At 40.0% G+C, this 22581-nt stretch overlaps 2 protein-coding genes across 2 annotated transcripts; both read left to right on the top strand.

Moving 5' to 3' along the window:
* Window positions 1-390: 390 nt before the first annotated feature.
* Window positions 391-9722, top strand: LOC122989871 (ectonucleoside triphosphate diphosphohydrolase 2-like). The gene is made up of 9 exons (XM_044362894.1): window positions 391-524; window positions 1560-1677; window positions 2801-2951; window positions 3092-3251; window positions 7358-7585; window positions 8007-8279; window positions 8875-8994; window positions 9085-9219; window positions 9334-9722. The coding sequence occupies exons 1-9, from the start codon at window positions 408-410 to the stop codon at window positions 9538-9540; spliced, it is 1509 nt and encodes a 502-aa protein (XP_044218829.1). The 5' UTR covers window positions 391-407; the 3' UTR covers window positions 9541-9722.
* Window positions 9723-11340: 1618 nt separating this feature from the next.
* On the top strand, window positions 11341-22477 carry nelfb (negative elongation factor complex member B). The gene is made up of 13 exons (XM_044362888.1): window positions 11341-11611; window positions 15134-15294; window positions 15392-15491; window positions 18112-18342; window positions 18460-18645; window positions 18828-18940; window positions 19028-19130; window positions 19303-19398; window positions 19512-19654; window positions 20582-20688; window positions 21133-21274; window positions 21456-21564; window positions 21998-22477. The coding sequence occupies exons 1-13, from the start codon at window positions 11510-11512 to the stop codon at window positions 22154-22156; spliced, it is 1752 nt and encodes a 583-aa protein (XP_044218823.1). The 5' UTR covers window positions 11341-11509; the 3' UTR covers window positions 22157-22477.
* The last annotated feature ends 104 nt before the right edge of the window (window positions 22478-22581 follow it).

Here is a 22581-nt window from a genome sequence, read left to right on the forward strand (position 1 = left end):
AGAGGAAACGGTGTCCTGTGTAATTGTATATTGAGGAACTTCAGTTGTTCATCTTATTGCTCTAACAGATGCACTGTTAAAAGCATTAACACCTTCAAAGTATTCATCATATATACAGAGCTAATGTCAAAAATAAATTCTATTCCATACACTATGACTCCTGATTGATTTCTTAATCACAAGAAACTTCTTCCTTCTGTTGAAGTGACTAAACTTGAATGACTGAGCCTGGTAGTGTGTGTGTGTGTGTGTGTGTGTGTGTGTGTGTGTGTGCGCGCGCACTCATGCGTGTGGGGGCAAGATGATTCGTCAAAAGCTCAGACCAAACCCACAGCTGTCAAGTATATAATGCACACCCTTTATATCTGTGGGTTTCCTTACTGAGAATTGTGCTAGCAGCATCCAGCATGGGTCTCCAGTACTCCCAAATCATCCTTGCGGTTGTGCTCCTGATAGTGTCAATAGTTGGGATTCTTCTGGTGGTCCTTCCAGCTAAAGAGATGGAGAAGCCTCCAGAAAACATGGTAATTCAATATTATTTTGCTATTTGGAAGCTTGTGCAGGGTTTTTGGTCAGGATTTGGGTTTTTTAATATGTAAATGATTCTTTGTGAGTTACATACTGAATGTCACCAACTGCAAACTTAATTCTAAAATACGCTGAATTTATTAAGTAGCACATCAGTCCAGAAAAATATTCAAATATAGTATTTCAGTTGTTGTTAATGATCAGATTTTGGCTGAAACATCACTCAGCTATTGTGTGCCATCACACATGGAGAGGCCGTCAAAATGGTCACAGTTTTGAACCCTGTATGTTCTAATCTGAACTTGCTCAGTCGTAAGTTTGTGTGTCAACTAAATACTCATAATGAAATGTGCAGCAGCAGCCCTCACCGCAAAGTTTGAAAGACCTCACATGCTAACCTTAAAAGGTTAGAACGCTTCTCGTAAAAAGGAAGTGACCCAGAGCATGATTGAGGAGACAAGACAGAAAGAAACATACAAAGAAGACAAGATAAAAGAAGCTGTTTGTGTGCTTTACTGGAGATTCTTTCTGGGTACATTATTCATGTGCTCTTCCTTTGTTCATCTCACAGACACTTTGAAATAGTTTTTGAAAGGGCACATAGATAGAGTCAAATCTGCCATACTCTGCCTCTGCCTAAAGAATAACAATGAATAGAACATGATACTTTGAAGTTTGAAACAGAGACAAAGTCAACATTTCTAGTTAAAAAGAACAAAGACACCAGTCTGTGTAAATACAGCACTAAGTCTGTAATGAATTTTTTGCAGTAAAAAAGAATTAATTCAAACATAAAAGGCGAGAATCAACATGTAGGCTACAGCAGTTGCAAAATTGTTACCAAAAAGAGGCAATTCATATGCTAGCCACAACCTGGACTTTAGTTAATATGTACAAAGGAAATACAATTTAACATCAAGGTTAACAGCTGTGATCCGTTAGGAGGATATGTGTTATTTATGAAATGACTGCTGGGTATTTGTGTTATGAGATCCTTATATATATATATATATATTTTCTGTCTGTTTCAGTATGGAATTGTTCTGGACGCAGGCTCATCCCACACCTCCATGTACATCTATAAATGGCCGGCTGACAAGCTAAACGGCACCGGTATTGTCACCCAGCATAGCGAGTGTCATGCCAAAGGTGAACTCCTTGTGCTGCACAAGACATGTGTTTTTGTATGAAAGGTTACACTGAGAACAACATGTGGGTAGACTGGTCTGTACCCAGCAGGGTGATGTAGTTCTTTATCTGAAGCATTGGATGGGGTCGTAGCTCCTATTGAGGGCACCGAGGTCATGTCATCTGTATTTTTTCAGGGAATTTAGGAGATTTTTATTCTACAATTAAAACTTGCACACTTATAGGCTATTCCAATATTGTGTAGATTCAATTTATATTACATAATTTCAGTTTATAATGTACTTCACTGGTGATTACAGTATTAAATAAACTTGCAGTTACTTAAATTACCACAAACTAACTGCCATGTAGTGAACCTGGAGACTCCATTCAGACCTTCATGTTGGTAAATACAACTTGAAAAAATATGACTATGACTATGATATGAAGTTAACTGAGTAAATGAGATATTATAACTTCATGATGATTTTTAAAATCCAAAAAAGACCTCAGTATTTCTAAAATCCTGACTATGGCCCAGTTGGTAGAGCATCTTGGTGGACAGTTTGCAGCCTGGGAGGAGGCGTTGAATCAGAGGCATGTCAGTGCAACTGCCCATTACAATAAAGAGTCAGTTCAACCAAATTACAAAAGAACATCTTTTCTAATTTACCTCTTGTGTATCCTAGTTGTGAACAAATTAAATATTATGAATATCAGAGATGGATATCTCAAAACCTGGACAAGGAAAACCAACCTTATCTCATGGCTAACACCAGAGACAACTTAGAAAATATGTTGGGGTTTTTTTTTTATCATTTTCATGAACTGACCTTTTAACACGAGACTGTCCTGGTAGCAAGGACACAATCACTTTCACTTCCACACCGTATAAATATATCTATTATTGTGACATTATTTGATTGTTACGGAATCACTGTCTGCACGCTATGTCTTGCACAATACTTTTGTTCTTAACTGCTCGACTTCCTCACCAGAAAGGTCATGCCATCTTCAGTGCCAGTTGTTCCTTTTCCTGAGTTGATTTGTTTTTAGTGTTTCCATAGAAACACATGGAAGTCCAGTTTTCAAGAAGGTCAGGTTGAGTTCTTTGTAAGCAGAACTACTTTCTCTGTCTATGAAGGTGGGGGCATATCTAGCTATGCTGGCATTCCTGGTGGTGCAGCACAAAGTCTGAAGCCCTGTATGGACCAAGCTGTGAGGGATATCCCCAAATTCAGGCACCACCAGACTCCACTCTATCTGGGAGCTACTGCAGGCATGAGGCTCTTGAAGTCAGTAGAAATTTCCATTAACACAAGATATTACACTAATATTACTACTAAGCTCCAAATCATTTATTCATGGATGCATTAAAATGGCTCTTTGGCGGATTAATTATTGTTTCGTTCCCCATTTAACACTCTCTTTTTAGCATAGTCAACACCAGAGAGTCACAGCGGGTACTGAAGGAAGTGGACAACAAGCTGCAGTCTTACCCTTTCAATTTCCGAGAGGCAACCATCCTGAGCGGACAGCAGGAGGGGGTGTATGGCTGGGTCACAGTCAACTATTTACTTCAAAACTTTGCCAAGGTGAGTTAGAACGTTTCTGTTTTAGAACATTGTCCTTCCTGTTGGACGCATGGAAAGTCACACCCTAAAGCATTTAAATGCTGCTACATTAAAGGACAGATTCACAATTTTTCAAATCTGTCTTAAAACAACAGTCAGGTGCAGATACCTCTTCTACCACTGTGAAACAGTGAACAGTGAAAGAAGTTTTCCTCGCTGTAATCATTCCTCCTGTTCGTACTCCTTCAGAAGTGTTTTCAATGTAAGTGATAAGAGGCCAGAATCCACAGTGTGTCCACAGTGTCATTTTGTGCAAAAATGCATTTAAAAGTTGATGTGAAGCTTATATGAGGCTTCAGCAGTCTGAGTTAGTCATATCAAGTGGATATCTGCCACATATACAGTCTTTTTAGCATCAAATTCCCTCTTTGTGTTTCCTCAGTGTTTCCCTGTTGAGCTGCGGTGGAAGTATAGTAACAAAGAGAAACTTTGGCACTAAAAAGAAAGATATCTATTTCATTTGACTCATTTGGACAACTGGAAAAACTGCCATTTTCCAGAGAACTGATTGCCTCAGAAATCCAGCATGTCTGAATCTGTCTGCTGTGTATAAAAGTCACCATGACAACTTCCACTTCACAGCAGTAAGAGAAATCAATTTAGGACATGAACACGTTGTTATGTTATCAGGTAACATCGGCAATATTTTATCTTTTGAAAATTTTGAGAAATTAATCCATGCTTTTGTGTCCTCATGACTTGATTATTATATTTCATTATACTTTTGAAACAAACAAAACACCGGCACTCACAGATCTATCCTCTTATTATTTATTGTGGACAGAAGAGAGACTTGACTTGGCTGAAGGCCAAATATCAGCAAACGCAACCAATATGGACGCAAGTTTTGGGCCCTATGCAGGTTTTGGGCCCTTTCACTTGAATTTCAATTAGTAAATTGAAAACTCTTGATGGTTTGTGTATAAAACAAATTAATTCCCTAATTTTCATCATGTCTATTTTTAGAAAAGTAAAGACTTTTAACCCACATGACCTGGTGAAAGTTTGATTGAAACGTGTACTGTCAGGTGTGTAGAGACAATAAGTAACTGCAGCTGGACACAGAAAAATACTCATATATTTGAATGGAGAGTGTGAGCGAACCCACACCTTTTTTGATCATTTACTGCTTCCACATAGTTTTGGATACAAACTTCATTTGAACTTTAAATGAGTCACAAGACATTGACAAGACAAGATATGTGTTTTTTATCTTTTACTGTTTTGGAGATATTGGAGTATGATTTTTTTAAGTCTTTTCTTGCTCCTCCTGTGATTTGATAATGAGTGTGTATTGCGTCATGTGTCACAGCACTGAGGGAGTGACATCACCAGGAGCAGTTGGAGAGCAGGATTTCAGTGTATTCCTCTTGTAAAATATCCTCATAAATCCCATGACTTTGGCCAAATCTTACATTAAAAATCATATTTTAGTAGGAAATTTTGTTGCGAATCCATTGATACAGGTTTGAAAGTGGTCAGACTCTAGCACAGTGTCATAAGTCATGTATTCAAGTTTGAAGCCGATACCATTAACGCCCTGGGAGGAGATAGCGTTTGTTCGGGGTCCAAAATTAGGGAAAAGTGGTACTTTCATGTGTGTATTGAGGACTTCCTGTTGGATTTAGGTCAGGGGTGTCAGCATATGATTTGTAGGTCTTGATGAGAATAATTGAATAATTGAGTTTTGGTTCGATCTCTCTACAACATTCCTACAGGCCGTGGCAGCCATTTTAGTGGCATAGGTGGCGCTATAGAGCACATTTTGGCACTGAAGCGGCAAGATAATAAAGAAGAAAGAAAGAAATTAAAGCTGCAAGCAACGTTGAACGGGCCTTTGTGCCTTTGCGCACGTGATTTTCTAAAAGTTTCCAGACCAAAATGGACCATAGTTGAAGAACGACGTAATTGACTGCAGATCCGTTGAGTACAGAAGTCTTATTGAAATGAAAAGTTAGAAGTTCCCACCACTGAACAGTTGACTGTTGCTGTGAAGAGGAGCTTCACCTGCTTATCACAAAGATAAGCGGATAAACAACTTCTTCTGATTAGAAGAAGTTGATTTAGATCAGATTAGATCCAACTTTATCGTCATTGCTCAACATCCTGAGAAAACGAAATGGTTTTGCATGTCATCACAAGTGTGATTACAAACACCAGAATATGCTACTATACTATATAAAAGCAAGTTGATCAAAGTAAGTGTATATGAATGGTTGTATATATACACAAGGACAGATACATAATAAATATTAAAGCTGTAAGCAGCGTTGAATGGGCCCACGTGCCTCCACGCACCTCGTGCCTCCACGCACCTCGTGCCGCGGCGTAGTCGAAGGGCTTCTGTCACGGGCATGTAGATGTCTTCAGACCTGGGCTGTTTTCAGACAGTGCAAGAAGGAGATAAACATCACTTCCTTTGTCCACTATTTTGCCTGCTGCTGGGGCTGCTTTGCTGCAATTTCGTAGGGGGTGCTATTCAGCCAGTTTGCATCACTGATGCAATATTGTCATGTAGACGTGTTCAGGCCAGGACTCTTATCAAACATGTAAAGTTTGGTGCAGACTGGAGCATGTACAATAAAGTTAAAGCAACTTCCTCTGTCATGACGAAACATCAAATCTCAACGGTGTGAGGATGAGAATTTTCTGCAGAGTGAGACATGTCTGTCTTATTCACACCTTTGTCATCAAAATTATGCAAGTTTTTTCATTCTCTCTCTCTCCCTCTCAGTTGGAAAGAATGTCACTCTTCTTGTGAAATATCCTCATAAATCCCATGACTTTGGCCAAATCCTACATTAAAAATCTTATTTTTTTGTAGGAAATTTCGTCACGAATCCATTGATACAGGTTTCAAAGTGGTCAGACTTATAGTTTACACATCAGAACCATTTGTTTGACACAAAGTCCATGCCTAGAGATTGCCTCCCCATTGGTTTACATTGTAAGGTGTGATGTGGCACTCCAACTTTCAGGGCTTACAATATCTAAATCATTCGAGTTATTACAAAGTTTTTAACAGCTTGTGTTCAGCACAGTGTCATAAGTCATGTATTAAAGTTAGAAGCCGATACCATTAACACCCTAGGAGGAGATAGCGTTTCTTGGGGGTCCAAAATTGGCACAAAGTCATACTTTGATGGGCATATTGCGGACTTCCTGTTGGATTTAGGTCAGGGGTGTCAGTGTATGATTTGTAGGTCTTGATAAGACAAATGATTGAGTTTTGGTTCAATCTCTCTACGACATTCCTACGGGCCGTGGCAGATATTATTAGATACATAGGTGGCGCTATAGAGCACATTTTGGCACTTTGGGGTAAATTTTTACATTTTATCAAATTTTTCACCAGACCTGATATGTGTGCCAAATTTGGTGAGTTTTTGAGCATGTTTAGGGGGTCAAATTAAGGGTTGAAGTGGCGTAATAATAAAGAAACACGAAATACAATAGGGTCTTTGCCCCTTTGGGGCTCAGGCCCTAATATGTAATTATCATATCTAATATGAAGAAAGAAATAAACACATGAAATACAATAGGGCCTTCGCCCTTTGGGCTCGGGCCCTAAATACTTGGTCATCAAACCAAAGTGTTAAACAAATTTTACACGATTGACATGATGACAGCAAATGAAAAGTTAGGGGATCACAGAGTCATTAGGATACATCATATGGGAACAATCTATATATATATCTGCACCAAACCTTGTGCCAATCTATCTTGTAGATATGGAGATATTGCGCTGGATTAGTGAAAACTTTGACCTGCAAGACACACTAGAGGAAAAGTCAGAGGATAACCAGTCAGTAGGATTAACTCTCTGGGGACTATGAATGTCTGTACAAATGGCAATCCACCTGATAGATGTTGAGCTACTCAACCCTGAACCAAAGTAGTGGACCAATTGACATCTGCCATCGATCCACACTGCTTGCATTGCTAGAAGTTCTACACATAAGTGTTTCATGCTGAGTAAACTCTGTTCAGTGTTGGAATATTTCTATTGTCCTGCATCAGTTCAAATTCTCACTGTATGTCTTGATGTGTCCTTTCTTGCCACTTAGTGTGGTTTTGGGTGCCGTTGGCTGAATCCGGGCAGAAAGACAATCGGAGCTTTGGATTTAGGTGGCGCCTCCACTCAGATCACTTTTGAGACCTCGCAAAAGGTGGAGAATAAGGAAAATGTGATGGAGCTGAAGCTTTATGGACAACTCTACAAGCTATACACCCAGAGCTTCCTGTGCTACGGCCAAGACCAGTTTCTACGTAAACTTCTGGCTCACCTCATCACGGTACTGTAAACAGTAACAGTTACATATAGCATGTTGCCAGTAAATTAAGGTTTTCATCATTTTTGCCTTGAGTGTTTACTTTCCTCTTGCCCAATTGTGTGGTTTGTAATGTACTTGCTTTTTATGATTGCCACATGTGCTATGAGCGTATTTTGTGCTCACCTGGGGATTAAAACCTATATCCTCTAGGGAGCGGATCAGGGCTGAAACATCCTTGATACCTGATACCCCATTTTTGTTGAAGCTGGTCCATATCTCCACTTTATAACGCAGGTTTTCTGTCAAATATTTTAAGTCTCAAGCCCTGGTGGCATCAGGCTGGTAGTCATATACTGTGTCACTACTGCTGTTGTCATATACTGCTTGTCCATACATATTTACCAGAAGTTTGTTTCACTATTATCCTTTTTCCCTCTGTCAGACTCAAAGTATGAAGGCCCAGGTTTTCCACCCCTGCTACCCACAAGAGTTCAACAGATCTATCCAGCTGGGGAAGGATGTCTTTGACTCTCCATGCACTAAGAAGTACAGACCAGCCAAGTTTAACCCTCAGATGTCTGTGTCAGTAGTGGGCACAGGAGATTACCAGAGCTGCCTGGACAATGTCACAAAGATGTTCTCTCTCAACAACTGCTCTTACTCCAAGTGCTCCTTTGATGGAGTCTTCCAGCCCAATGTGAGCGGAAACTTCATGGTGAGGGAGCCTTTTGGATACAGACACAGTTTTACTTAACACAAAACATTTTCTGTTTCAGTTTCAATCTGTGTTTCAGCTGATCTAAATATCCATAAAGTTAAACAACCTCACTTCCCTTACTGAAAAACATCTGTCTTTTTTCCCAAAATTTTCACTTTCTGGAAGCTTTATTTCCCAACATGATGATCTAAATGTTGCATCATGCTTTCCCCACACTGCCAAAAATGAAGTTCTAATGGAGAGATAATGAATTCATCATATGGCCAGGCCTCAAACCTCAACAGAAATATGTCTGTAACCTGAAATACGAGAAGTTGGTATCGAATGCTTAGTCAGTTTCCTAGGCTTGTCTTATTATTCTTTAGGTAGTTCCTTATTTAAAGGCCTTATATGATTAAGCTTTTCATTTCACATGGATGCAATTAGTATCATGAGTCTGATATATTTATTTAAATTTATATTCCCCAAAGTAAGCTATTATATTGTACATTAATATTGCTATCAAGCCCTAGTCATCTATTAACTTATTTTGCTGGCCTATTTTTTGGTAAAATCAAGTATTTTTAATTCAACACCACCTTCTTCTCCACAGGCATTCTCTGCCTTCTTCTTTAGTCACAGCTATATCAGCCAGCTCACCAACATCACTATCACCTCCCCCAGCCAAATGAAGAGGGCAATCCGGCTCGTCTGCAACATGACCATCTCTGAGGTACTCTGCAGCACATAACGTCCAACTGTCATCCACCAAATAAGACATGTGACAAAATGAAAAATCTCGTCCTGCTGTGTTTCCACACAGATGACTAAAAAGACAAAGCAGTCTGAGGAACACATGCAGAATGTCTGCGCCATCTCCAATTACGTCCAGGTCCTCTTAACGGAGCGCTACGGTTTTGATCATCGCACACTTCCTTCCATTTCTTTTCAGAAAAAGGTGAGGAGGAAGGGGAAAGAGAAATTCTGAATGCATTGGAATTAACATTTTTGTTTATCATGTGTGATAATTTGTCCATGTGGTTTCAGTGGGTCTTCTCTTGTGTTCTTGCAGGCAGGAGGAGCATCTGTAGGCTGGGCTCTGGGATACATGCTGAGTCTGAGCAATATGTTGCCAGCAGAGAGCCGCACATTGATAAAGGCTCTGCCCAAAGGGCCCTGGGCTGGCATCCTCTTCCTCTTCATCCTCCTCCTCCTCATTGCACTGGGATACCTCCTGGTGATTTACAGAAACAGAAGAGCTAAAGAAGGCATGGTGTAAATGTGACACACATCCCAGACCAGTTCATATTCCTCGTAGAATATGCGTATGTACATACAAATTAGTAACATACAGAATATCTTGCACAATTTTGTTTGCGAATCTACAAACCTTCTGCTTTTGCTTATGAACACACACGTGTAACCAAATGAAACCACAAAATAAACCATGTCTTTTGTAAATGTGTCAGACTCTTTCTGTAACATGACACCCACTTAAAAGGGTTATGTTAGGGCATTACTTTCCCTGTTGGTTACATGTTGTGACAGCAACAGCCCACATATTTTCAGAGGATGCCTATGGCAACAATAACACACAGGTTTCCTCCAAGTTATGAAAGATAAATTAAAAAAATAAGTAGCAAGTCCCACATCACCTCGTTTACATTTCAATGATTTCTGGGCTTTAATTTTAAAAAGTTTAATTCACTCAGGCTGGCAAAGACAATAGGTTGTAAATTCATACAACTAAAGGGTCAATTCACAAAAACACAATATTTTAATGTGACCTCTTCTGTAGTGGTGGAAGAGGTACTCAGATCCTTTACTTAAGTAAAAGTACCAATACAGCAATGTAAAAATACTCCATTACAAGTAAAAGTCCTGCATGAAAATCCTAGTTAAGTAAAAGTACATAAGTATTATGAGCTTGATGTAGTTAAAGTATTGCAGTAAAAGTAGTGGTTTGGTTAATAGTGAAGCATCAGTGTTAGAGCAGCATGTTACTGTTGTAGCTGCTGGAGGTGGAGCTAGTTTACACTACTTTATATACAGTTAGCTAGTTTAGTCCAGTGGCTCCCAACCTAGGGGTCGGGCCCCTCCAAAGGGTCAGCAGATAAATCTGAGGGGTCGTGAGATGATTAATGGGAGAGGAAAGAAGTCAGTTTTTGGACTTTTTCTCTAATCTTTGATTTTTGCTGAAATATTGGATCATTTGAACATTTATTGAAATGAAAGCATGTGAGAAGTTTAGAGGGGAAAAATCACTATTTGGTGGAGCTGTTAACAACTCATAGACATGTGAAATGTGACCCCGCCTACACACTGCTTTTTGTAAGATGTCAAAGCTGAAAAGGTTGGAAACCACTGGTTTCATCTTTAGCAATGTGTTGTATTTTAAAAGCTTGCTATATTATCCATTGTGTCAAATCTTCATCTGAAAAGCAACTAAAGCTGTCAAATAAATGTAGTGGAGTAGAAGGTCCAATATTTCCCTCTGAAATGTAGTAGAGTGGAAGTATAAAGTAGCATCAAATGGAATTACTCAAGTAAAATACAAGTACCTCAAAATTGTACCTATGCACAGTACTTGAGTAAATGTACTTAATTACTTTCCACCACTGGTCTATACACATACTGTATACACACACATTTTCAGACAAGACTACAGCATCTCTTATTTGTTAGTTTCTCATTTCCTCAACTACTGTACACTAGGAACAGGAAGTACTCAGGTAAAGTACAAGTACCTCAAAATTGTACTTTAGTACAGTATTTATTATATAATAACGAATTATTGGTAAGTAGACAGCAATGAGTGTAAAATATCCAAGTGCTTTGACTCATTTGAAGCCACGAAACAACAAGGATTTCTGTGAAATTCTGTTGTGATAATTATCATTTATAAACACGTCCATTATCATCAAACACTCATACATCTAATGAATGACACACTTAAACTCTGGCTTAAGCCCATCGATTAAAAACGGCGGTAAATCGTATTTTACAGTCGAAGTTTTTTCTCTTTTTTTTATCGCAGTAGTAGCATGAGGCGGTATGAAGCGATGTGCGGAACCATTTCGTCGCTGGTGTTTCTGACGAGCCGTCGGCAAAGTTGCTACACAGGAAGTTTGCTTTGACAGCGAACAGACTAATGTGTCGGTGCGTTTTGTAGAAACGGTTACCTTTTCGGCTGCTAGAACCTTTATTTAAGCATAAATCTTGAAGTTGATGTTTAAACGGAAGCAACAATGTTCGCGGGGCTGCCTGAGCTCGGGATATCCAACGGGGAGGACCTTAAAGAAACTCTCACCAACTGCACCGAGCCTCTGAAAGCCATCGATCAGTTCCAGGTAACGCTAACATTACTCCAGGTGTTTGCTAAACAGCAGATAGCCGCCAAGAAGATATTTCGAGTAAGAGTTACGAGTGTCCTAAATAATATTAGACTCTGTAATGCTAGTCTTAGCGAGCTGCTTGCCTCTGTCGTTTTTCAGTCCAATGATAGCAGTCTTGCCATGAAAGACTAACGTTATCAGAATAAGATTCTCACAGTATTCCATATATTCATTTACTAAAGCCGGTAAAATGCTGGATATTCTGAATTTGAGAGAAAATGTCTTTAGTGAATGAAAGCAGCATAATATCATATCGATGAGCCCACGATTAAGTTTCAATGCTTCCCTGCGCCCGGTGTTTCGGTTTAAAGAGTGACCGTGTTAACTGGTGACTTTACGCCGAATGCGTCGTGGTTGTCGTGGTGACGGCAGCTGTTGAAATCACTAAACAGAACCACCTCTCAAAAGCCTAATCAGTTTTACTTGAATCAATACTCACCTGTGTTAATCATCTACGCTTAACATGTGAGTCAGTTAAACTGTGCTCAGCAGGAAGCATTCAGCTCTCGCAATGTTTTTTATAATGTTGGAAGCAAACCATAGTCTATAAGTTGGCAGTGCAGTTATAGCCTGTCTCGGGATTTTATGAGTTATGCCGAGTTCGAAAAGTGTCTGATGGTATGATGGTATTATGGGATGCCACTAGTGGTTCCCGAGAGTGGTATGCTGCTCCTGTTTGACTGGCACATATAGTTTCCTAACGGCAGGTGCAGCTCTATCTCTATCTCATACTCAATAACTATTCTAAATGGTGCTGTTCAAAATCAATCAAGTTCATTTTGATTATATCTGGAAAAGGAAAACTCTCTATGTTTAGAAAGCAGACGTGGAGACCATAAAGATGGAGGTCTACAAGCTATCGACTTTGATTTTATATTTCAAAATCTTTTCTGAACAACAATAACTTTTGGTACCATATTCCTAGAGAAATATTCAAAAGACTGGGTGGTATAGAACTTTTACTTAAATGTGATTTCAATATTCAAAGACTCCCCGTTAAATTATCCCCTTTTCACCAGCAGGGCCTTTTGTATTGGAAACAATATAACAATCACAGTTTCACCCCACATAATACACTAATATGGAATATGAGATATATTAGAATTAAAAACAAATCATGGTATAACAAGGACTTGATGGAGAAAAGCATTTGGTTGGTGACTCACTTAGTTGATAGTAGTGGCTCTATCATGTCATGAGAACTTCTGCCTTAGATATGATTTAATTGGCAACAGTAATATATTTAAATCTAATGAATTTCTTTGTTATATAAAAACCCTTAAAGTCATGGTAAACAAGATGCAATGAAAGAATATGACTTCCCTAGCCCTTTAGTTTTGTTTTACATATATATTATTTCATAGTCTTACAACAAGTACTGCCATAATTGTATACTTTTTGTCTTTATCGACGACGTAGGACAACATAGTGCCATAAATAAAGGAATGTATACGTTGCTCTCATCCGTTCAGTTGTTGGCATATGTGTGATGCTTTTTAAATGACAGTAAAGTCATTTCATATGTCCTTTATGATGCACCCAAAGCTAACTATTGTTAGCCTAGCCACTATAACCAGTCTGACTTATCCATAACAGAAATTTAGAGCCAATTAACTAAATAATACTGGTATTATTTTTGTATCATTTATGTTTAATTTATTAGCAGAATGCAATCACACATTACATCATATAAGACGCCACATCGCAGCTGTAACTGGTTGCCGTCATTGTGGCGTAAGATGTTTTCTACCAGTATAGATATGATTGGTTTGGGTATTTTCTCACTATGATCTATCTTTAGGTTGTCTGAAATGACCATGTGTGCTTGTACTGATTACACCTGATATAGTTTTAATGTAAATTCCAACATTGGCATGAATCTACAGAGGGAAGTTCCTCTATCTGTCAGGAGGGGGCGCTATATAGACATTTGCTACTTGCTCTCGTTCACAGCATTTAACATCCACTAAACTCAGAGCCGTCAACATTTTCACACAGTCTGAATGATTTTATATTTTCATTTAATTCTTACACTTAAAGCGCTGCTTGAAAGTTTGCGAACCCTTTAGAATTTTTTCTATTTCTGCATAAATATGACCTAAAACATGATCAGATATTTATGCAAGTCCTAAAACTAGATAAAGTGAACCCAATTAAACAAATGAGACAAAAAAATAAAATAAAATTATCCAAAAGTAAAAGTATATGAACCCTTGCTTTCAGTAACTGGTGTGACCCCCTTTTTGCAGCAATAACTTCAACCAAACATTTCCAGTAAGTGTTGCTCGGAGGAATTTTAGCCCGTTCCTCCTTACTGAACAGTCTCAACTCAGAGACGTTGGTGGGCTTCTTTGCATGAACTTCCTGCTTCAGGTAGTTCCACAGTATTTCTACAGGATTCAGGTCAGGGCTTTGACTCAGCCGTTCTCTTTCTTCTGCTCTAACTATTCTTTGGTAGAACGACTTATGTGGTTTAGGGTTGTCGTCTTACTGCATGACCCACTTTCTGTTGAGCTTCAGCTCACAGACGGATACCTTAAGAATGTGTTGGTACGACTCAGAAGTCATAGCTTCATTGACGATCGCAAGCCGTCCTGGTTCAGAGGCAGCAAAGCACTGAACTGATATCTCAGGAACTCCTTGAGGGAATTTCTTCAAATTTGGCACAAACGTCCACTCGGCTTCAAGGATGAACTGATTATTTTTTTGGTGGTCAAAGGTCAAGGTCACTGTGACCTCACAAAATACGTTTTTGGCCATAACTCAAGAGTTTATACGCAGTTATGACAAAGTTTTACACAAATGCCTAATAGGATAAAATGATGAAGTGATGACATTTTATATCCAAAAAGTCAAAGGTCAACCTCACTGTGACATCATAACATTCTGCAAAAACGCTTTTCTAGCCGTCAGCCATAGAAGCACAGTAATACCACATGTGCAAACACTCTCACTTCCCTTCCGTAGGCAAATGAGTCTAATGCTTAGTAATATATGAACTGATAAGAGTTAAATAGAAAATCCACACAAGGACACCAGCACCTGTGTACTGCTCACAATACTCAGTTGGCTGACAAAGTTGGCTCATTCATAAAGGGACAAATTTCTGAGTGATACAAGCAAAAACTAAAAAAAATGTGTTCATAATTTAGCAGAGAGCTGAATAAGGAGAGCGTTCCCTGTAATATACAAGTAGTTTCATGATCTTTACACGTTGTCTTTGTGTTTGCTATTATACATTCGGCTGCCATATAGGATATATTAATGCATTTCTTTATGTTTTCCTATTTTTTTACATTTTTGTCTTGAACAATGAATGTCTTAAATAAAGTTTTTCTTGTAATATCAGTGGATTTAAGCGTAGTGTCTTATTTTTAAGATGGTCCCATGTGTTAGTCCAAATATACAGTATAAAACTTTCAGCTTATGACTCAGCAGTATGTAACTCATTCCTAATGAAGATTTGATGCATTACAGATGGAAAACGGCATCCTGTTGCCGACCCTCCAGTCTGCTCTTCCCTTCCTGGACCTCCACGGAACGCCTCGTCTGGAGTTCCATCAGTCCGTCTTTGACGAGCTCAGAGATAAGCTGATGGAGCGTGTCGCTACCATTGCAGAGGGCAAGGACGAAGACAGGTGCGTTATCAGTTGGTTTTGACTTTGAGTAAACATTTTGTAAAGGACCCAGCTCAGATGCTAATGTGTCTTTTTTTTCTTTTTTATCCACGTACAGATATGGGAAGCTTGAAGAGTTGCTGGAGAAGAGCTTTCCTCTGGTCAAAATGCCATCCATTCAGCCAGTGGTGATGCAGGTGCTGAAGCATCTACCCAAGGCAAGTCTTTTTCACACTATATGTTTCCTGTTGATGACACATTAAACTCAAAATAGCTTAATGCCAGCCAAGCACTACTGAACAATATTACGAAGGTGTGTTCTCTTATAGTATGTTAACATGTTTACACTTAGAGTAACATACATATAGCATGTAGGTGTCTCCATAAGGGATGGACATGAATTTAATTAAGTTAATGATGACATTTATCTGACTACCTGGAAACAAAAACAGAAAAAGATATATTGCACAACCCTCATGGCCAACATCTACATCACATTAGTGTTGAGAAGCTTAATGGACAAAGGCAAGAATGAACTGTTCTGTCAAGTTACCATAGCAGGCCTCATAATACTCTTTAATACTCTATGTTAAAATAGTAACATGAACTCCTGCTCAACTTCATAGAGTCTAAGTTTATGTAAAATATATAATCCGCTGTTGAAGTCTAGAGCAGAGACTTTCAACATGGACCCTCCAGCTGAGCAAATTATCCACATGAACCCCGAGGTTCTTATAAGACCTGAGTGATGGATACATCGTGGAGAACCACCGGCTGAAGGTCACCCACTGCCTTCAGGTCAAACACTATCTCCTCAGTCTTCTTCACATTCAAGTGTCACACCATTGCACAAAGCTCTCTGTTTCAGAGTGGTAAGCTGATGAACTGATATCTCAGGGTGGATTCTTGTACAGTGTGAAGAGGACCGGGGAGCTGACACAACCCTGAGGGGCACCAGTACTGATTGACTTGGGCTTGTATATAATCAGTAACAGTTTCAGTGGCATTTTCCACATCAATCTCATGAAAGATACTCTGCTCAGTTGAGAGACGCTATGCCGTCTCTAGTCTTGGTTTGTGGTTTGCTACATTTGAGAGCAGTTTTGTAAGCGGGGATGACGTTATTGTATTATGGTCAGTGTTTGACAGCAGGGGTTCACGTTACCATAACATTTGTCTAGAATTCTTTCGTCTTGTGTCTTGCATTTAACATATTGATGAAAACCGGGAAGTGACAGTTCAGGTTTGCAGCGATTGACGTCCCCTAGAATAAAAATTGGGGCCTCAGGGGTGCATAATACTTGCTGGTGAACACAGTCGATGATTTGAGCAGCTGCACTTGCAGCGTTCCTGCTGCGTGGAACAAAGACAGTGCAGAGGATGATATCCCCAAACTCTCTAGGTAGATACAGGGGTCTTAAATTCAAGCACAGCAGTTCGATGTTGGGGTTGTAAACAGTCGCAACATGTGTTGTCTGCACCATTTATCATTGATAAGAACACAGAAGAGAGAGAATAACGCGCACTGAAAGTATTTAATATTTCTGTGGCTCTGTAGTGAAGTATACGGAGCCACAGAATGGGCAGGATGCGGTCTCTGCTGTTATATGAAGGGGTCAAATGCAGGTTGAACAGTGTTTCCATGCCGACATGCTTTCACACCTGTAATTCAGTTCATTTGGTCTGGACCAAGAAAAAAAAGGACACAGTGTTTTTAGTTCTGGTCTGGTTTGTGTTCACACAGTGTTGTGTCGAATTGTTGCAGAAAAATGTATCAGAGCAAAAAACTCTCTCTTAATAATAAAAAGGGAGTCAGAGGTCCAAACAGCAAAGTGTTCTTTTATTGCCGGCAAGAAAAGGGGAACGAGTAGCACCTTTTACAAAGAACCAAATCGCTCCAAAGGTTTTTCTTTGGGACATTGTTTTTATGTCCTTGGGTCGGCTTAGGCCACACCTTATCATCCACCCTCCCTTATTTTTGACCAATTATTATGTTGCTTTTATCTCTGTCACTTGTTGTTGGTCAAAACTCTTCAAACCATGTTTTGAGCTGTTTGTGGATATGTCCTGGCATAATTCTTCCTGATTATATCCAATTTTTATATATAAGTATTGGGAATCATTTTACACCATTATTGCTCAGTTGTCTTCTGGCCTTTTATTTTTATAAGTTATTCTTAGTCATTTTACACCCTTATTTCTTGATCTCTTCCAGAGGGTATTTTTTTTTAAAAGGTGAAGACTTTAATGCAGACCCAAGCAAAGTGACATGTAATACAAACACACTCAAATTTCTCCAGTATATGATTATGATTCTTCTACCATGCCTCTATACGTACAGTGTGATTAAATATGGTTCATGAGGTTATAACTACACCAATACAAATTGTATCCCACTAGCCCTTATTGCTTATAAACTTGTAAAATCAATCTGCATAGCTTAATATTGTCTTTAAGCACACCAATGACATTTAATGAAACTACACCACAACAGATATATAACAAATAGCTGTAAGCATGTTATACAGGCTGACAGGTAACATTTTGGCAAGTGTGATCCTGCATTATCAGTGCTACATGGAGACTGACAGCTGATCATGCAGCACATTACTGCAGCTGAATCATTCTGAATTATCATGCTTGATAATGATTCATCCTCTGGGGACCATGAATGTCTGTAACGAATTTCATGGCAAATCATCCAATAGTGGTGGAGATGTGTCACTCCACAGCAAGTTATTGAACCAAAATCTTCAAACTGCTTTTGCAAAAGATAAGGATAAGAAAAGGGGGGGGGGAGAAACTGCCTTAATCTTTACCGCCCGCTCCTTCCTGCAGGTCCCGGAGAAGAAACTGAAGATGGTCATGGCTGACAAAGAGCTGTACAAGGTGTGTGCTGTGGAGGTGAAAAGGCAGATCTGGCAGGACAACCAGGCTCTTTTCGGGGATGAAGTGTCACCGCTCCTCAAGCAGTACATCGTGGAAAAGGAGGCAGCTCTGTTCAGCAGCGACCTCTCCATCTTGCATAATTTCTTCAGCCCTTCTCCAAAGACCCGACGCCAAGGCGAGGTGGGTCACGGTCATCGGTTTAGATATCTGATAAATACTAAACAAAGTCTATGAAAATCCAGTCCCGAGTGTGTGATGTTGCAGCTGTGAACTCTTCCTGTTGTTTGTACACTGCAGGTGGTCCTGAAACTCACCCAGATGATTGGAAAGAACGTGAAGCTGTACGACATGGTGCTGCAGTTTTTACGAACGCTCTTCCTGCGAACGCGAAACGTCCACTATTGCACACTGAGAGCAGAGCTGCTGATGTCTCTTCATGACCTTGACATCAGCGAGATCTGCTCTGTAGACCCCTGCCATAAGGTAAGGACAGAAAATAATGACGGTGAGTTAGTGTAGTAACATCTGCCTGTATTTTTGGGGGGAAAAGAGATTAGATTAGACAAGTTGAAACCTTAGAGCAATGAGAATAACGAGTCTTTATTTTGTCATTCTGTTTTAACGTTGTGTCACATGTTTTTCTCCATCGTGTATTCCTGTAATAGTTCACTTGGTGTTTAGACGCCTGCATCCGTGAGAAATTTGTGGACGGTAAGCGGGCCAGAGAGCTGCAAGGTTTCCTCGACGGAGTCAAGAAAGGACAGGAGCAAGTCCTCGGGTAAGAGACGAGGGGATGGTTTGAAGATGGCTAATCAGCAGAACTGTTGGAATACGCGAATCAGTGGAGATGTTCTGTGCTTTCCAGGGACCTGTCCATGATCCTGTGTGACCCGTATGCTTGTAACACCCTGGTGCTGAGCATCATGAGGAACCTGCAAGAGCTGCTGAGTCAGGACTCTTTACCCAGAGTGAGCATACCGTCAAACCACTTTAGCAACGACAGCTACCACGAATTTTAAAGGGCAACATCTTTTTCCACCTTTAATGAAAGTGTTTCTTCTATGGAGTTCCCTCACACACACTCCATCGTATCAACAGAATCTCAAGTTGTCGTATCTGTGTGTGTGTGTGTGTGAACAGGACAGTCCAGACCTGATGCTGCTTCTGAGGATGCTGTCACTGGGTCAAGGGGCGTGGGACATGATTGACAGCCAGGTGTTCAAAGAGCCTCGATTGGTACGTACAGACTGTCACCTCACATGGATCTCTGTCACACATAAAGTCAACACTGCCAAAAATAAAATCCTTATGTATTGGATCAAAATTTAATCTTTCCCCCGATGCTCCAGGACCTGGAGGTGGTGACCCGCTTCCTGCCTGCCATGATGTCAGTGGTCGTGGATGACCATACGTTCACCGTAGAACAGAAGCTTCCTAGTGAGGAGAAGAGCTCTCTGACCTACCCCACCACCCTGCCAGACGCTTTCACAAGGTAAAACCCTGCAGGAGGAGAAATGCAACACGACACAAAAGGAAAGGTTTTTTTTCTTTCTTCAATACCAGGGTCTCAGTTTCCTTTCGTCAGAAGCAGCGGTTAGCGAGGTAACCACAAGCTGAACCATGATATCTTATTCTCACAAAGGTCACTTAGTTCACATGGGATAGATCAACAGGAAGAGACATGATCGACTCAGTGAGATGTCAAGTAAAAGCATCTCCTGTAATCACCATTCTAGTCTACAGCCAGGCTAGTGTCTGTGAGTGTCTGTACATAAGCTAAATGTTCACAACAATAATGCTAGCATGTTGATATTTGAGAGTTTAAATAATCTGGTAGTGATATGTCGGTTGATATTATTTTTCTTTACACAACCCATATCATAAACAAACATTGCTGATAAATTTTTATTTTTATTTTTTTAGCATTTGTTACCAAGAAATGTGCATGTATGGGCAGGATGCGTTGTTTGATATATACTGTACATAATAACTTGTATATAATAAACTAGTCACTACTCTCTGGTAGACAAACTATAGAATAGGGATACTGTTTCAAGACGTATCTTTTCTGTACTTCAGTTTCCTGTCATTTATTGGCTGACATACATGCTGATATTAGTGTTCCAATGTTTAGCAGGTGTAATGTGTCCCATGTTCATTGTGTTGGTTTAGCGTGTTAGCTAACATTTACTAATTAGCACTAAACATATAATATTTAGTCATAAACCAAAGTATTGGACAAATTGACCTGATGTTGCTGAGATATCAAAGTTATTACAATTCATCCTCTCAAGTATCATCCTCTTGAATGTGTGAAACAGATTTCACTGCAATCCATCCAGTAAAAAGAACTAAAACGTTCACCTCATGGCGGCGTCATCTAGGAACCATTGTGACGGTGGCTGTTGCTCTTCCTCAGGTACCTGCAGGAGAACAGAGTGGCCTGTGAAATGGGTCTCTACTACGTCCTCCACATCGCCAAACTGAGGAACAAGAATGCCTTACAGAGGTTACTACCTGCTCTGGGTGAGGATCATCCTTCTTTCTGTCTTTTGCCTGTTTTTGGGTTGTCAGAGAAGCAAATGTTCAGTTCCTCAGTAGTGACACTGTGCAGTGTAGTAACCAGGTTACACAGAGAAGCCAGATGACACAAGTAAACGAGTAATGATCTCTCCTCTTATCCAGCCAACATAAGGGTGCAGATAGGGAAATTATCTGCACTTGTGTGAAGGATATGAGCAGTCTTAAATCATATAAATGATTCAAACCAGTCGGTAAATGTCTCAACCAACCAAGAATATCTGGCTTATCTTACATTTTTTTTGACCAAATGGTTCTGATGTTGCAAATACCTTCTGATCAGCTTTAGATTCCGATCCTCATGTGTCTCATGCTGCAGAGGGATCCAGTTAAAGTAGGAACTATTAGACATATGGAAGGATGACTGGTGTCTCTGCTTCTCCCCCACAGTGGAGACCTACAATGACATGGCCTTCGGCGACATCTTCCTGCACCTGCTGACCGGACACCTCACCCTGCTCTCTGACGAGTTTGGAGCAGAAGAGTTTTGTTCAGTTGTCTTTGATGGCTTCCTCCTTACTTCTTTTTCCAGGTGGGTTTCTTCTAGTTTTTTTCCTGGAATATAACAGCATGTCCATAATCACTATCAGTCTTCTTCAGAGAGCTCAGCGACAATCTGCAAAGCTCCACTAATCACCACTAAAAATGAACCTTCGACATCTTTCTCTGTCATGTCTCCTCACACTTTTTGTCCCTGTGTGAATATTTCCCAGTAAAGAGAACGTCCACAGACACACCCTCCGTATGTTGCTGCATCTTCACCACAAAGTGCTGCCGTCGTACATGGAAACCTTGATGAAAACTCTTGAACCTCCAAAACAGGTTGGCTTTATTTCCTTCAGTCTTTTTTCTACATGAGTTGTAGTGATGAGTAGAATCAGCAAGAGGTCTCCCTATCCACAGTCCACAGTCCACAGCCCACAGTCCACAGCACAAAGCCATTGCATTTTAAAATACCTCATGTATATCAGGCAAGTATGAGTGTTTGTCACCTGCTTGAATGGCTGGTTAAAGGATGGGTTCACAATTTTTAAAGTCTGTCTTAAAACAATAGTCAGGTGCCCAAATTAACATTTAAATAGTTTTTTCTCGCTGTAATCATTCAGTCTCATGACTAATCATTGTAGCTTTAAAACAGGGCAGATATAAACATGAGATAAAGCAGTTGACACAAATGACCAGCACAACACCAGTTTGGAGCGTTTTCTGTATTGCGTGCACTGACACTGTGTGTGATGCTTTCTGATGACCACAGAGCAGCGAGCCGGTGAAGGAGCTGCACAGCCAGCTGACGGAGAAGCTGGAGACGCAGAAGAAGAGCCCTCCACCAGCAGAGGAAACTCCATCCCTGGATCTGGGGCTGCACCCTGTGACCGTCCCCACCACCGCCTCCACCCCGACCACACCTCTCTGAGACGGCAGACACAGAGACTAACTGACTGTAAACGCAGCCACGAGTTGGCTCATGAATTTTTTGAAAAGACTGGACATTTTATATTGTTTGTTGTATGATTATTTTTTTTGTGGAGGTTTAGTTTCTTTAGATGTTTGTCTCCAGCTCTGACAGTGTAGTCCAGCAGCCAACTATTTTTCTTCAAGGGAGGAATCATGAGTTTTCTATACTTTGTGCTCTTGCATTATTGTCCAGATATACAGTATTTTCATAGGTAATCTGGCTATCAGTGTGTTACATTTTGAATTGGGTCAGTAGTGCAAGAAACTTGTAAATAAATGATTATTTAGAAATACAAAGTGGTGTGATTGTATTCCAGATGAAGTGACGTGCACTACAACATCACTGCACAGATTCAGTCACTTGATGAAAAACATTTGACTTAA

This window comes from Thunnus albacares, chromosome 2 (genome assembly GCF_914725855.1).
Source record: "Thunnus albacares chromosome 2, fThuAlb1.1, whole genome shotgun sequence".
In the NCBI taxonomy this organism is placed as follows: Eukaryota; Metazoa; Chordata; class Actinopteri; order Scombriformes; family Scombridae; genus Thunnus; species Thunnus albacares.

What these genes read in the sequence shown, in the direction of transcription:
- LOC122989871 (XM_044362894.1), top strand. Translation starts at nt 408, where the DNA reads ATGGGTCTCCAGTACTCCCAAATCATCCTTGCGGTTGTGCTCCTGATA. An exon ending in TAGCGAGTGTCATGCCAAAG is followed by an intron (nt 1,678 to 2,800) that starts GTGAACTCCTTG and finishes CTGTCTATGAAG; the next exon opens with GTGGGGGCATATCTAGCTAT. An exon ending in TACTTCAAAACTTTGCCAAG is followed by an intron (nt 3,252 to 7,357) that starts GTGAGTTAGAAC and finishes CTTGCCACTTAG; the next exon opens with TGTGGTTTTGGGTGCCGTTG.
- nelfb (XM_044362888.1), top strand. Translation starts at nt 11,510, where the DNA reads ATGTTCGCGGGGCTGCCTGAGCTCGGGATATCCAACGGGGAGGACCTT. An exon ending in TGTTCAAAGAGCCTCGATTG is followed by an intron (nt 19,399 to 19,511) that starts GTACGTACAGAC and finishes CCGATGCTCCAG; the next exon opens with GACCTGGAGGTGGTGACCCG. An exon ending in GAGGTTACTACCTGCTCTGG is followed by an intron (nt 20,689 to 21,132) that starts GTGAGGATCATC and finishes TCTCCCCCACAG; the next exon opens with TGGAGACCTACAATGACATG.